This window comes from Hemicordylus capensis, chromosome 1 (assembly GCF_027244095.1).
Source record: "Hemicordylus capensis ecotype Gifberg chromosome 1, rHemCap1.1.pri, whole genome shotgun sequence".
Lineage (NCBI taxonomy): Eukaryota > Metazoa > Chordata > Lepidosauria > Squamata > Cordylidae > Hemicordylus > Hemicordylus capensis.
In genome coordinates this window covers 369,303,703-369,320,869 of record NC_069657.1, presented here as the reverse complement: position 1 = coordinate 369,320,869, position 17,167 = coordinate 369,303,703, and the positions used below count along the sequence as shown (strand labels likewise).

The window sequence follows — 17,167 nt, the reverse complement described above, 5'->3', positions numbered from 1 at the left end:
AGTTATGGTACAAGGAGGGTAAGATGCACAAGAAAAAGACTGTAAAACTCATTAAATGGCTTAAACTTCATCTAAATGATGAAAATAATGGAGAACAATAAACAGGAGCCATTTCCTTAAATGGGACTTCTTAAAAATTAAGATGGCTCCTACCTAACCAAGTTTTAGATACATTATAAATGACGTGAATTCCATACATTACGCATTGTGTGAATATATACTTCCTTTTGTCCTACTGAATAGCAAGAGATTTAGAACTGACAAAAAGGACTTTGTCACAGAGCGCATAGTTAAGCTATAAAGTTCACTGCTATAAATGTGGTGATGGCCACCAGCTTTGATGGCTTTAAAAGGGGATTAGACAAATTTATGGAGGACAAGTACCAGAGCATCAACGGAATCATTAGCAGAGCCAACCCTAAACCCATCCAAGGCTTCTTGGGATCCTATTGGATCCAATAAACTCCTCAGGCGGACCAATCTAATAAGGTCCTTCACCCCTGCAGAGGTGGGTTGTGGCTGTAAGTTCTACCTTAACCAGATGGTGATCCATCCATGACAATGGGGAGATGACAGGAGTCTCCACCCATGGAACACCACCCTGATCAGAGCAAAAGACCAAATCAAGTGTGTGACCATCATCATGTGTTGGATCAGAGACCAAGGGATAGGCCCACAGTCATCATTGTCGCTATGAACTTTTGAGCTGCTCCTGACAACCCGGTCCCAAAATGAACGTGTCTTGCCCGGCGAAGCATGGGAGCGCCAGAGTCCAGTCATGCAGCTCCATTTTTTAGCATCTTAGCCCAGCACTGGTTTTCTAGCCTGTCTGGGAATACGTCTCCCTGCCTCTTTTAAGCAGGGAGAGCCACTACTGGGAGAAAAACCTTACCTCCTGTGTCTGATGTGTGACATGGGGTGTGGCTGGGGTGTGAGGCATGGTGACCCGGGTTCTTTGAACCCATTTGCACAATGGTGTCTTTGCCGCTGGCCAGTTGAATGGGGAAGACTCACATGACTGACTTCTTTCACATTGACAGAATATTCATACGTGCTTCTGAGCAGTATGGGGAAATGGCTTCTGTGATACTGGGAGGCATTCAAATAAGGAAAGAAGGAAATAATACATACTTTCTCTTTAAGGAGGATTTGTACTGTACTCTATGTTTTGCACTGTGTGGATGTTACAGGGCTGAGAGCAATCCTTAACCTCCCAGGGTGACTTTTCAGACTACAATGATTACAAATACTTGCATTGTAGGAGTGGAGCTTAGATATCTTTAACTGAACATGTTTTTTCTGGCAAGGAAATCATGTTCTTACAATGTGTTTGAACTGTGCAGAAGCAACTCTTGAATAGGACCTCACACAATTATCTAAAACTGTGTCTGCATGTTGAAGGGAGTTCAGCCCTTGTTCCAGCTGCTTTCAAGAAAGGAATAACTTAGCAGAACAAAGTCAATGACACACCTGGCACCCTCAGCTGCTCGTAAGGTTGTTGCATTAGATTTTCAGAAATACCACATTTACCTGAATCTAAGATGACCAAATTTAAGATGAGTCCCCTAAAAATTTTTATATCCAACAGGAAGAGGACTCTGAATTTAAGGCGGACCCTGCCCCCCAAGAAAATCTTATACTGGACACAAAAAGTTTTTTTAAAATTACATATCAATATGCAATAAAGATATAAGTCTGCAAATAAAGAAATTCTCCCCCCCCACACACACCACATAATTGCCAGTGCTATCAGAAGCACCAGCATTTCTCATGCTGCATCTCACTGCCTTCCTGTGTTAACTGGGAGTGTATGTTCTCAAATTCCTTTCTCCTTTCTTTCTTTTTAAAAAAAGAGCGACTATAGATTCAGTGGATAAACCATCTTTGAGAGGCATTCTAAAGACAACCTGCAGCATGTACCCTCCTGGAAATTATCCAGACGTAGCTTCATGCCGTGGGGTATCCGAAGAGTGAATCTGCTTCACAGCAGATCTGCAGCTGTTTAATTCAGGGGATTAAATGGACCATTCACGTAGGGTTGGCTCCTCTCCGCATTCCCTGAAGATCTTTTTCCTATGTGTGTTCCTGCAGCTTGCTCTGAGTTTTTTCTCCAACCAATCACATCCCAGAGGAGGGGGCGTGAGACCTTTCTCTTTTTTTGATAGTTTGACAGTCGGTGTTCCGCAAGATTGACTAGTCAAAACAACAGGACACTGTTCTCCAGCAGGTGGCGCTCCTCTACTCCTTTTCCTTGACTGCTTGCTTAAGCATTCATGACTCCCAATACCCCCTGCTTTAGAGAGGGGAAAGGACACAACCCATGTCAGTTCCCCAGCCCTTTCTTTGATGCTTGGCACCTTCTGTTTGGATAAGGCCAGGGTGCTGCCAAGTTGGGAATGGGTGTTGAGACAAGGGAGTTCTGCATTATGGTTGCACAGCAATGAGCTCGGGAGGGGCATCTTGATGAGGGTGAGAGTTCGCATATATCCCCTTTGTCATATGCTCCACCCCAGCCCCCAGCCCCATTTGTCACAGGAAAGAAGCAGGACTAGCTGCTTCTCTTATTGGAGAGAATTTTATTTGCTGATTAGAGAAATTTGGTCCCCAAGAGGGACCATTATCACCTGAGAATCTCTTTGGCCTCACACGCACAACTCGCATAGATAAGAGGGCTTGGAGCTTGGAGGAGATACGGTAGGAGGAGAAATTGATGTGCTCTTAGAAAACTAACAGCCTCATCCTGTACACCTTACTCAGAAGTTATTCTTAGTGGCTGACAGCCAGACTTGATTACTCTTGAGCAGTCTTATTGAAATTAAGTATTTAGAGTATCTCCTGAGTAGCACTCTTCAGTAATTTATTCTGGATGTCAGCCACTGTGTTTAATGGTACTTAGTCAATCTGTCACAAACCCCTCCTCCCACAAATGCTCACAATTGCAAATCACTCAAAAGAGCAGACAATAAGGAACATAGCGATCAAACGCCCCTCCCTTGCGGAAGACCAGTGAGACAAGTTGCCAAGCAGTGCCCTCTGCTGACTCTTGGCATTCTGCAAATCTGCCCAGCAAATATTTTTAAAACACACACACACACACACACACACACACACACACACAAAAGTGTTTTGAAAAAAGCTGATTTATTGGCAATGGCCCCTCCACACGTAATGGAGAAGCGTCGGAGCATACCAGAAGCCTCGTTTTCCCCCCTCAAAAGCTGCTGAAAATAGAGGATTTTCTAAATCCATGATATAATTTGGGCTAAGCTAGAATGCACAGTCCTAATTTGGGGGAAACTAGAATAGTGTGTGAACTGGTCTCTGACAGCCTGCTGTGACTTTGGGGTAAATGTAGCTGATATGTGAACTCGCACCCTCCATTCTGGAGGAGATGTGAGCTAAAAGCCATGTGTGTAAAAGTCCCTGGTATTAGGGGATAGGGCAGGGAATTCTGCAGAGAAGAGAGAACAGAGCATGGGGAGGAGAGATCCAATCTAATTGGCCTTCTCTGGATAAAATAAAATGAAGTCCTCTTTCTTTGAATAGGTCCACCATCCTCCTTGTCTGTACAAGAGTGTTTGCTGTAGACAATGAACACCCTGCTTTGAATTCCACCTCCAGATTCCCTGGCAATGACTGAGAAGCATAAGGGCTGTCCTCATGATGGAGTCTCCAAGGGTAGAGGGAAGTGTGTGGAAGGACCTCACCCCACCATTGTTTCTTTGTTTTACCCACCACCATCACCACCACCACCCTGGTGCAAATTCAGATTGCCCCACCCTTCCCACAGCATCTTCAAGCCTGTTTTCTCACCTCTAGACTAATCTTGCCTAGCCAAGCCCTCCCTCATGCCCATAGTGCACAACCAGCTTCTCCATCCCTGTCTGCTCATTGCATGCATCCATCCTCTGCTGCCTGCGCCCTCTCAGGCCCCAGACGATTGAGGCCAGCCAGAGAAAGGAGGGCAGGGGTGGGGACTGAGGAGGAAAGGAAGGGTTGCTTGTTGTTGCTAGTGACTGAAGTTTCTTCTGAATAAGAAGCTACAGAGCTTGGTGAAAGTATGGGTCATGGTGAGAGCCCAAAGTGGGGTTTCCTTTTGAGTAAGTACAGCTTGCAGAGCTTGGTAAAAGATGTGTGCGCACACAACTGCACAACTAGAAGCCACATTGCATATTTCGTCCCATATGAGCATGTGAGGATGGCACATCAGGAGGATAAGTGGGAGTAATGGCATATCCTTGGTTCTCTTCACAAGTTGGGCAGCCACCCAGGACTCTGTTGTCCATGTAGGCCCATGAAAGGACAGCATCCTTGTAAGCTGCTTTGGGACCAAGGAGAAAGGTAGTCAAATCAATTTTGTTTGCTTGCTTGTTTGTTTATTGCATTTCTATACTACCTAGTATCAAAATCTTTAGGCAGTGTACAGATTAAAACATAATATAAAACAAAACATTTAAAATTCATAAAAACAGATAAAAATCACAATAGAAAATAAATAAAATTAATCAAAATGTTTTCATTATATTCTGCCGGGTTATGATATGAAATTAGGGATATTCCTGTAAAATGAAGAATGTGGCATCACTAAGCATGCATGATACAAACTTGTACAGATATGGTGCAGTCTGCATCTGACAACAAGGCAGTGATCAAGGGTTGATTCACACATGCATACGCACTGATCGATTACTATAGACAGATGAACATATGAATTGCTGCCATTGAAATGTATTTTGTTTGAGGTAAGCATACACCTAAAAATGTGAAGTGGGAATATGACAGATGTTTAGAATTGCATGGATCCTACAAATAATCTGTCAGAGAGCTAGGAATGGCTGTAACTTCCTGTTACAGTGTGCCACCCACACACTTGGTTGCAAACCCAGATTTATGGCACTGTGTATGAAAACAGCTCTCACTCCCAAGGGAGAGTCTTGCATCATCCATCTTTTACATCCTGCAAAAGAGGAAGTGCACAACATTCCCGTTATGACAATGCTAAGGCTACTTAACGTTAAAAAGAGCAATTTAGTTTTATACTATAAACGTCTGGTGAGTACTATATGAACTGGGCTATCTCTGTCTTTGGTATCGAAGCATAAGAAAGAAAATATCCTGGAAAGAAATATACAGTGTTTTAGAAAGAGAGGGGAGGGTTTTTAGTGCACATGTGTGGAAATCTACTAATTTTCTGGGTTTTTCTGTTTGATGGCCATGGTTGCCAGCATACCTAAGGGAGAAATATAATTTTAATGCTTGAAGATGGATAACTGCCCACCAAGTAGCACTACAGCAGAGCTAAAATGAAAAACTAGCCAGGAGATATGAAAACCCGTTGGATGAGCTAACTTAAGGTGTCATTTCTAGTGATGATCCAGTTGTGGAATGGAGACTTTGTATTTTAAATAGTTTGTGACACTTGGCAATCTTAATTTATTTAAACATGCAAGACAAAAAATAACCTTGAGCAGGAGGAGAAACACGGAAATACGAACTGTATTATGATTATGAAGTGTGGCACCTTTGATTTACTTCTGCTTTCTGCGTGTGGCACACTCCTAAGTTAACTGGTGTGCAGCACACAATAATAAATGAAGGGCCATATCATATGTCAGGATGCTAAATGATCCACCAGTCTATGCCTGTAAGTGTATTACTCTTTGGGAGCACACTATCTTCTGATAGTTCTGATTTTCTGATAGTTGGGGCTGCGGAAATCCCCCCCCACACACACACACAAATAGGAATAGGTTATTGGATCCATAGTATATAGATAAACAAGTGGATGCCCACAAGTCTTCACTTGTGGTCCCTCATCCCTTGCTCACTTTGAAATATGGTCCCTTTAAAAAATATACTTGCCACCTAGAACCATAAAGTACCTGTCACCTGATCAAGAAAATTTGGTTTTCACAGAAATAATCTCTGCCCTCTTCACTTCTCATTGTTTCTTTACCTGATACATTTAAGTTCTTTTGCTTTCTACCATCCATAGACAGTAATATATCTGTACAAACTGATCTTCATATTTTAGCTCAACTTTTAGTTTTTCAAATGAAGAGGAACTCTGAAAGAGAAAAGGTCATTGCAAATTTCAAACATTTAATTAACTCTAGTGCAATGAAGTCACTAAATCCTTTGGCATCACTGTCTGACACCTCAGGAGTGATTACTGTGTCATAGATATACCGTTCTTCAGCACTGGATCAGACATGAGAAGGATAAAGGTCTTACATTTACATCAGTATTCTAATTAGTTTCAACAGTTTAGAGATCTGAATATGACGGGAGGAATGGATCAGTATTTATTACTGCATTGTGCTCCTGTCAATGCAATGCTTCTGACATTGCAAATCATTCTTTTTACATAAGTCATCTACTAGTAATACTAAAAAAAGTAAGTCATCTACTCAAATACTAAACATCATCTACTTAAATACTAAAAATAAGTTTGCAAAAATCCAGATATCTTTTTACTGTCATTTGTTTTTTTAAACAATGCACCATTTTAGACTCTTCATTGGATTTAACATTGACTGGTTCACGTAATTATGCCAATATCAGCTCTGCACATTCCGATGCAGGATGTTATATGAACCCAGGAAAATCTTGCTGCTCTCTAGCTGGCAATGTGTCAACTGCACTTCTTCAAGCCAACTTCAGATCTTGATCACAAATGTTACACCATTTCAGATATCTTTAAAGTTAAAAGTAGAATTTTTTTTGCTTTTCAGTGCTATTCTTACACAACATTTTCTTCAAAACTTATGATATGAGAGCTAACTAGTCCCCAGACTTCTGGGGAGCTATATCTTTGTTGAAAAGGCCACCCTGATTAAAACAATGGAAATTATACACATTTATTTATTTTATTATTTTTTACATTTATATCCCACTCTTCCTCCAAGGAGCTCAGAGTGGTGTACATGCTTATTTGTATCCTCACAACAACCCTGCGAGGTAGGTTAGGCTGAGAGTTACATTATGGCCCAGAGTCACCCAGTGAGTTTCATGGTTGAATGGAGATTTGAACCCGGGTCGTCTTGGTCCTTGTCCAACTCTCTAACCACTACGCTATGCTGGCTCTTCTATAAATACTGTATGATAAAATACTATGTATGTACGTGTGGTTTAACCAAAGACTCTTTGGTTAAAACATTTGACATTGACTGGTTTACACAATTATGTCAATGTCAGTTCTGGGGGAATCTGAGATTCCCAGAGGGTGCACATTTCCATGCAGCATGTTGTATGAACCTAGGAAAATCTTGCTGCTCTTCAGCTGGCAATGTGTCAACTGCACTTCGTCAAGCCACCTACAGATCTTGATCACAAATGTTGGCTTGAAATGCAGTTGGTGCATTGCCAACTGGAGATTACCAACATTTCATATGGCACATTCCATGGGAGCATGAGCAACTTGGAAATCTCAGATTTCCACAGAGGTGACATTGACATCATTGTGTGAATCGGGCATTTGAGTATGTTAAACAAAGCTATGGTATTATTGGCATTCATTTGTCTGGCAGCAATTGGATACCTAAATGCAATTCAAGACACACAACAGTCCACTTGTATTTTTTCATGGCAAACTGACAAGAGCATGCACACAGGTCTGATTCTTGTAATCTTTCCATCTCCCAAGGGTTAAAACGTACCCAATAAATGTACATTTTTCTTGGGGTTACCAAAGGCATTCCCATCTGTCTCTGATTCTAGAAGACTGACACATATAAAACAGGAAGCTTGCTTTGTTCAACAAGTGTGGATAAGAAGAAAGCAAAATTACTTCCATATAATAAAACAAGCCCCTGTTGCTAGTAATGAACCTAGTTCATTTAAGGCTTCTCTAATGGTTACATCTGAGTGATACCTTAGGTTTTTTATGCCTTTGTTTTTAGGGGAATGTAACATCCAATCCTACCAATCCTCCTCCTCTTTTAATCTCCTTCCTCATTGTCAAGGAAAGGCTAAGACATACAGACGAAGAGTACAATTCTTCAAAGCATTTCTAGCATGTTTTGAAATATGCTATGGCAGGATTGTCAGTTAATAGAGTATATCTGTTCCAGTTTCAGTAACATTTTACGATGCTACTTAAGCTGGGTATCCATCTCTTGGTGCTACATCTCTGTGCTTACATGCAGTATATCACATCCCCAGAGCCAATGAAAAGAAGTTCTAAGCTATATTTCTGTGTGTTTCTTTGCTGCAGCTGGCTGTCCGGATTCCTTGATTAAAGAGCTGCATCACTTCAGAATTCTGGGCGAGGAGCAGGTAAGTTAACATCTGAAAGGCAGCGTCATGGTGTCACAAAAGATAGACGCTAATGAGACAGCTTTTTCTCTCTCCAAGGAAGCAGCATGTGTCTCATGACCCTCCTAGTGACCTGAAATTGGGGCGGGGGGCACACACACATGCAGTATATATGAGTGTTTGTAAGGCTCTTTTAAACATTCTATCTATCAGCCTTGACAGATTATTAATTGGTACATCTGCTATCTGCCACAGCTTTTCAACTCAGGACTCCTGCAGTAAACAGGCAGTATAAGATGGCAGTCAGGCAAACAGGAGGATGACGTCTGCCTAATGTAAACTGCAGATAGATATTTAATGCTTGGTATGATCTGCCTATTTCCCCCACTTCTTAAATATCTATTCTCGTCCTCAGCCCCTGCAGTCCAACTCCTTTCTGGACTCAGAACTTTCAGATCATGTCACACTAAGGGCTCAGTTTAGTTATATAAACATCCATGCATGTGCATGCAGCACACGCACACTCCCCTTCTTTAAACTCAAAGCTACTGATTTTGTCCCCTCTGAAAGTATTTTAATGGCTGTAGAAAATCAATTCACATTTGCAAGGAACTGGAGTGTGGTCAGTCTTTTCAGGATAGGGCTTAAGACAATCCCTAGGAAGAAGACTGCTTCAGTTGTCTAATTAGCATTAGCACCTGCAATCATTGTTCTCAGGATAAAAACATAAGAACAGCCCTGCTGGATCAGGCCCAAGGCCTATCTAGTCCAGCATCCTGTTTTGCACTGTGGCCCACCAGATGCCTCTGGAAGCCACAGGCAGGAGTTGAGGGCATGCCCTCTCTTCTGCTGTTGCTCCCCTGCAACTGGTTCTCAGAGGCCTCCTGCCTTTGAGGCTGGAGTTGGCCTATAGCCCTCTGACTAATAGCCGTTGATAGACCACTCCTCCATGAAGTTATCCAAACCCCTCTTAAAGCCATCCAGGTTGTTGGCTATCACCACATCTCGTGGCAGAGAATTCCAGGATGGTTGAGTACAGAGCTCAGTAGCTTGGCACAAGCTTGGCATGGTCTCTCTTTCAATCTCTGGCATCCAGTTAATGAATTTGTGGAAACAAGGCTGGGGAAAGACCTCTGTCAAAAATCTTGGAGATCTACTGGCAGTCCAGGTGAACTGTATAAAGCAGCTGCACATGTTCTTATTCAGATCAGTGATTCAAAAGACAGGAACAATTAGAAGTAAAGCAGAAGGCCAGATGGATGATGATGGAACAGTGTGGTCAAAGTGCCAGAAGGTGAAATCAAGACACTGTTTCTTAAAACATCCGAAAGAAACAAAGAAAACATCCAATAGGTGCTGGTCCAAAGAATGCGATCTGAGTTGGTATAAAGAAGATACCTTTCCCATTATATGGAAATAAAAGACATGAAATTAAAAATATCACAGTATTCTTTAGTGTGCCACAAGTATGTTTAGGAAGATATACCTGCCAACATGTCCCCATTTCCCCTAAGAGGGTAATGGGGAAATAGGGACATGTTGGCATGTATGGGAAGAGGATACAATTGCAATAGAACTTCGCAGCCACTATTAGACAATTGCCATAGGGCTGGATTTCAAAACTTCTTTAAATGGTTTGAGACAGTGACTCCATGTTTATAGATGAAAGCCCCAGAAATAATATTTTCCCATATTTTTGAAATATGCTTTTCGTTATAAAGTTTAGTGTTCCAGATATCCAAATGCTACTGTGTTAATGGGTCTGTGTGGAAGTGTGGTGGCTACCACTCTCCATAGCTATACTTTGCTCAAAGTGGGAGGAAGTAGCTTCAAATGAGTACAGACCAACCAACAGCTATATTAACCTTAAAGTAAGTCAGGAAAATTGGCCACAATGTGGACGCATGGGAAAGGACAAAAAGAAAGTAGACATGGGTCTTGAAAACAAAAAGTTACTTTATTTGGGGGTAATAGGGATACAAAATGTGAAAAGAGGGTGGTTAGCTTTAAAGCACCAAGGGCTGGGAAGGGGAAAGAGGCTTGAGGGTGAAAGAAAGAGAAAGAGGAAAGCTGCTTTTCATAGCTACCTGCTCTGGCTGGGGTCCTTCCCTCAAGTTGACTCAAGCGCAAAGTGAGCAGTGAGGTGCACGGGGGCAGCATGGGGTGCAGAGACCGATGGTGGGTGCAAATGCAAGGGTGCAGACAGGAGAGCACGATGCAAGAGAGTGATGCCATCTTTGAGTGGGGGTTTTATTGGCAAAATCATGCCCTGAGGCATGATTGAGAAGTTTTGGTGGAAGAGACTGATAATGTGTTTCTTTAGGAAACTTCTAGAGTTTTGGAATTCTTGCTCCAAATAAAGTGTGAATATCAAGTATTGATTAGGTTATGTTTGGGGTGTTGTCCCCTGCATGCTTCTTAAACAAAGAAATATTTCACAAAACGATCGCTGAGAGTAATCACCTGAACTGAAATGGGAGGGGGCACATCATGCATTCTGGCATTACCCAATTTGATTACAGCAGGGAGGAAAGAGGTGGGAAGTTTGATTTAGCCTTGAGATTTCTTATCAGCATATATGGGAGAAAGAGAGCTTGCATTCCTTTCCTTTTGTCTTTGTTTTACTCTAATTGGAGTCTGCCCTGCATCTCTCTCTGTATATGCTCAGATACAACAAGGGGGCATTTCCTATTGTCCACTGCAGCCTTTTGCAGTGACCTGAAGGCACTTTGGGGAAATGCCTTATCAGAACAACCTTTTACCTGGAATGTAGCCAGCTACAGTTTCTCTTCCCAGCAGGCTACAAAAATGGCTAAGTTCCTCTGGTTTGAGGAGTGCATTGAAGCACCCAAACTGGACTAACGAACGAGTCTAGTAACAACTGCTATATATTTATTCTTCTTTTTCCTTCCGTGATCTATCTCTTTGAATAAATTTATGACTTTTGAACTCTGTTTTTTTGTGAACAATAAAAGGCAGATCATATTCTCAAAGTTTTGTACAGAAGCAATTTAAATATCCAGAGTAAGTTGTATAAATTAAGATGTTATAGAAAAAATGTTCATAAATCTTTTCTTTAAAATCCTTTTAAAACTCTCTTGTGATGTTCTTTGATAGCCAAGACCTCCTTCTCTTGTGTGTGCAAAGTCTTGAAGTTCCTTCCACCTAACTTATTTTACAAAGCAGTAAATATTATAACATTCAGTATTACAACAAAGCTAGAGCAACAAAATAAGCAGCAGCACATTTCTCTAACAGATCTTTGATACCTTCAGAAGATATTTGAAAATTCAGGCTAGTTAAAAGCTCTCAGGGGAAGACCTTTCAGGAACTCTTACATTAAAAAGGCCTTCTGGATCAGGCCGAAGGCCTATCTAGTTCAGCATCCTGTTTCACACAGTGGCCCACCAAATGCCTCTGAGAAGCCCATAGGTAAGAGATGAGGGCATGTCTGTCGCTTCCTTGCAACTGGTATTCCGAGGCATCTTGCCTCTGAGGCTGGTGGTGGCCTATAACCACTGGACTAATATTGATAGACCTGTCCTCCATGAATTTGGCTTTTGAAGCCATCCAAGGTAGTGGCCATCACCACCAGTCTTCCCTCTAACGGGGATTCCCAGATGTTGTTGACTACAACTCCCATAATCCCCAAGCAAAAGCCATTGCAGCTGGGAATTCTGGGAGTTGTAGTCAACAACGTCTGGAAAGCCCTGTTAGAGGGAAGACTGATCACCACATCTCATGGCAGAGAATTCCATAGATTAATTACGCACAGTATGAAAACGTACTTCCTTTTGTTGGTCCTCAGTTTCCCGGCCTTCAATTTCATGGGATGACCCCTGGGTCCAGTGCTGTGAGAGAGGGAGAAATTTCTCTCTCTAGCCACTCTCTCTACTCCATGCATACTTTTATACATTTCTAGCTTGTCTCCCCACCTCTTTTCCAAACCTGAAAAGCCCCAGGTGCTATAGCCTTGCCTCATAAGGAAGGTGCTCCAGGCCCCTAATTATCTTGGTTGTCGTCTTCTGCACCTTTTCCATTTCTGCAGTGTCCTTCTTAAGCTACAGTGACCAGAACAGCACACAGTACTCCTAATGGGGCCGCACAATAAATTTCTATAAGGGCATTATAATATTAGCATTTTTATATTCAGTCTCCTTCCTAATGATCCCTAGCATGGAATTGGCCTTTTTCAAAGCTGCCGCACATTGAGTCAACACTTTCAACAAGCTGTCGACCACGACCCCAAGAGCTCTCTCCTGGTCAGTTGCCAATAGCTCAGACCCCATCAGTATATATGTGAAGTTGAGTTTTTTTGCCCCAATATGCATCACTTTATACTTGCTTACAGTGAACCACATTTGCCATTTTGTTGCCCATTCACCCAGTTTGGAGAGATTCTTTTGGAGCTCCTCACAATCTGCTTTGGATTTCACTACCCTAAATAGTTTAGTGTCATCTGCAAATTTGGACTTCGTTGGTTATCCCAACTTCCACATCATTAATGAACAAGTTAATGAGTACTGGCCCAAGTACAGATCCCTAAGGGACCCCACTTCTTACTTCCCTCCATTGTGAAAACTGTCCATTTATTCCTACCCTCTGTTTCCTGTCTTTCAACCAGTTACCAATCCATACATGAATCGGTCGCCTTATCCCATGGCTTGTCAGTCACGTGGGGCGTTCTGGGCCTTCCTGGGGCTGGGAGGCCCCCAAACTCCACCACCCCAACCAGCTCCATGACGGAGGCGGTAATCGTCTGGGCAGCTGATCCAGCCGTCCAGGGAGGGCTTCCTGCTTGTCTGAGGGGAGAGCGGGTCAAGCCCGCTCTCCCCACAAACCCTCTTTAGGCTCTCCACACTGCTCATGTAGAGAGCTTTACTGTTTTAATAGTTTGATCGTTTTTAATAGTTTTAATGTTTTACATTTTAAATTGTTGTAATGTTTTAACCTTTTTATTTGTTGTTTATATTGTTTTGTTGTAAACTTCCCAGAGACTTGCATTTTGGGTGGTATACAAATATGATAGATAGATAGATAGATAGATAGATAGATAGATAGATAGATAGATAGATAAGAAATGAGAGAAGAACTGGCAGGCATTAGGAGAAATTTCCTAAACTTCAGAGCTGCTCAACAGTGGAACAGTCTGCCTTGTGCATGGTGGGCTCTCCTTCACTAGAGGTTTTAAAACAGACTCTGGATGGCCTTCTGTCAGGGATGCTATAGGAGATGCCTGCTCTGAACAGGACATTGGATTAGAAGACCTCCAGTGGTCATTTCAACCAGGGCAATCCTTTCATGAGGCAAGATGAGGTGGTCACCTCAGGTGTTGGATTGTTGAAGCACCAGCAGGGTGGCAGATGTCCCCAGCAGCTTCCATTGGAGCAGCTCTTCAGGACGTATCTTCCCTGTGCCAAGGAGGAGCAGCCAAGTTGGCGAAGCAGCAGCCGCAGCAGCAGCCTCTGTTCTGAACACCTCAGCCTCACAATCTTTATTTTCTTTTTTCCCTTCTTTTCTCTGCCTTTCGGAGCCCCAGAACTCATTTAAACTTATTTTACATTTTTGTTTTGCTACTTGTCTGGTAGTTGGAACTCTTTGTTTTTTAAACATATAAACACAGGGAAGATGGTTTATATACCACCCTTCCTAAAGTGGCTCAGGGCAGTTTACATTAAAATCAAGAACACATACAACAATTTAAACAAAACAAAACATTTAAAGCAGATTAAAATTAAAACTATAAGGCTTTACGCAGGATCCGTGTGTAGAGCCGAAAGGGGGTTTGCGGGGGAGAGTGGGCTTGACCCATTCTCCCCACAGATGATCACTGGCCCATTGCTGGGCAGGTGGGTCACCCACCCAGACAAGCAGCTTCGCTCTGGCGCCTGGCCATGGCTTGTCCAGCGGCTCCTGGGGTCGGGCAAAGGGAAGTGGCACCATGCTGTGCCCCCCAGCCCCAGTATGCACTGCGTGAGTGTGCGGTGCATTTCTGAGGTACCCCTCCCCAAGCAGCTGCAGAAGACACACAGTCAGAAAAACGGGGTTAACAGAGCATGCAGGGGCGTAACTATAATAGGGCAAGGGGAGACAGTTGTCTGGGGGCCCACTGCCTTGGGGGCCCCCCCCAGAGCCAAGTCACATGACTGACTCCCCCAGCTGCGCACCCGGCAGGGCTTCCTTCAGTTGTATCCATCCTCCGAAACTGATGTGAGTGTTAAGACCTGGAGCTACCAGAACAGCAGGTCTTTCTCTAGTACCATTAAATGACTTGCATCGTCCACAATTTACAAAACCTTTTAAAAATAATTTAGGATGATGTTTTATTGTGGCACATAGGTGTTAGAGATATGTGTGTGTGTATGTATGTGTATCTATCTATCTATATTAATTTTGCTATGCTTTTTGTTACCACTATTCAGCCTCATTTAAAATTTCTTTACTTCATGAGCTGAGCTTCAGTGGGGGGAGGGGGCAATTTTAAAATCTTGTCTCTGGGCCCACTACTTCCTTGCTACGCCCCTGAGAGCATGCATGCTGCTAACCTCGTTTAAGGGGGGCATATAAGTGGGCTTGCCACCAGGAGCAACGCGGCTCCCGTTGCAGCACACGACCAGCCAGGACCGGACTTGGCTCCCTTAGCCTGGTTTCAGCTAGTCGTGAGAACCGCCTGTATATATTATTAAAAGCCAGGCTAAAAAGATGGGTTTTTACAGCTCTCCTAAAAGCCTCTGTCTCTGAGGGTTTGTGTTAATATGTTAAGGGGAAATGGCATTCCCCTTCCACCTGCAGTCTGAACTTGGATAGTCCACTCTGCCTCTTCAGGCTTCAGCCATCTCCTTCTGCAGCTGCATGTGTAGCCCAGGCCTCAAAGAGTGGATGTCGTTTTATCTCTAAACCCACTTAATTTCAGAGGTTCATAACAAAGAGCCAAGACTGGTAACAAAGATTTATTGCCCCCAAAGCAAAGCAATATTACAAAAGACTCTGTATTGTCAAGCTGGCTTATCTGTATTTGAAATCAGTCACGCTGACAAGTAAGGGTGTTTTCAGCAGCTTGAAAAGTTATATTAAAAACTGCACATGTAGGCTTTATCCTTCATTATCTCAGCAACCCTTTTCCTTGCATCATTTTTGGCTCACCTAAGTTAAAATAAAAAGTCAAACGATCAGAGGGTGTTTCTTTAGCCACCACTGTCAGTACTGTGGACTTTTGGTGAGTGGAGTTGTGTACATGCCATATAATTGACAGCAAGCACTGTTCATGACTGATTAGTCTGGATACTGGCCAATGAGGCATGGTCACAGGGACCTGAGATTTGCTGCACATGTACACCAAATCACAGGTATATGACAAATATGTTAATCTCAGAGGTTGATCTTTAATTCATCTAAAACTGTGTGATCTTGAATTAACCTAATACCCTAAACCACATCCTATGGATGTTTTGGTTTAGATAGTTGACCTAAAACCACATGGTCCAGGCCATATTTCCATACCTAATGAACATTTTCTTTCCGGTAACTGCATCTTATCCTTTAAAAAAAATTTTTTTTTAAACAGAGTTCAGTATCTGGTTGTGTGCACATAGCTCGCTTGTCTGTCAGTCTCCTATATTTATTATTCTCTTTATTAACAATGGTCAGCCTCTAGACCAGTGTTCTTCATTGTATGACTGGGGAGCCAGTGGTGGCTCCCATTAGCCCTAAGTGCAGCTCCCTAGCTAATTTTTATTAGGTCTGTGTGAGGCTTTGGCCAAAGCTGAATTCTCCTCAAAATTCAATTAAAACATTATCTACTAGTGTAAAACCAACAAAAATAGTGGCTCACACACTACACAGGGCAATGCCAATGATCAGCACCACTCAGACTGCTGCATGTGTCTAAAACAGCCCCCATACTGTTGAGGAACAGGGATCTTCGGCTGAAACTTAGAAGTGTGCAAATCACAGTTGTGCAACACTGCCTCCACTGGAAATAATGCAAGTAGCATTGTGAAACTGCAATTGTGCAATTTTGTTCCGCAACAGAGTCATGGACCTTTGGGCACACGTAGTAGCACACACAGTCCTGGACCATCAGCAATACCTCGTGCAGCATGTGAGCCAGTAAAATGAACATTCACATTAATAATAGAAGTATTGGTAAAACAATACCTTTATCCAAATGTCTGGTGGTTCAGTAAGTTTTATCCTGCTTCCAAAAAGAGACCAGAGAAGAAAACAAATGAGCTTCTTGAGAAAGAGTACCCCCAAACTCTTGAATTACAACAGAGAAAGCCCTGCTCCTAGAGTAACTATTTTTTAAAAAATTATGTGTACAATCAAGAGATGGGAAATTCCTGAAAATTAAGGTATAGGCTAATCTTTGTGCATATGGGTGGGTTCAGACAATTGAATAAACTATGATTTATTCAGTTACTAAAGTGTTCTGAGACTGTATGCTTCTTCCTCCCCTTCCTTCCAATTTTCTGCTCTTTACCATCAACATTGTGGTTGGTTTGAACAAACTGTTTAGCTGTGGTTGAAACTCAAGACTGTGCTTTCACTGTGGTTTACAAGTGCTGGGTTCTTCCTAGACCAGTACTGCTCACCTTCGGCCCTCCTGCAGATGTTGTCCTACAACTCCCATAATCCCTGGCTATTTGCCAACCTGTCTGGGGATTATGGGAATTGTAATCCAAAAACAGCTGGGGGGTGGGCAAAGTTGAGCAGGCCTGTCCTAGACTGAGGCTCCATACTGCTGCCCCTTGGGACAAGTTGCTGCACTGCAGCAGCCCTGGAGCCCTTAAAGCCCTAGTCTGGCTCTGGCTGGTGAGACCAGCCATTGACTCCCTTCCTGAGCAGGAAGATTTCCTGCCTGCAACCAGCCTTGCTTCAGAATCAAGGTATCTTGGCTTCTGGTGTGTTT

At 42.7% G+C, this 17,167-nt stretch overlaps 1 protein-coding gene across 18 annotated transcripts in view; it reads left to right on the top strand.

The window, feature by feature from the left end:
- The window catches only part of PRKN (parkin RBR E3 ubiquitin protein ligase), a 1,235,051-nt gene that overhangs the window by 1,041,270 nt on the left and 176,614 nt on the right, over nucleotides 1-17,167 (top strand). For all 18 annotated transcript variants that reach the window (XM_053295156.1, XM_053295166.1, XM_053295224.1 and 15 more), the window contains one exon: nucleotides 8,216-8,277. In XM_053295156.1, coding sequence (XP_053151131.1) covers nucleotides 8,216-8,277 — 62 coding nt within the window. The remainder of the gene's footprint in view (nucleotides 1-8,215; nucleotides 8,278-17,167) is intronic.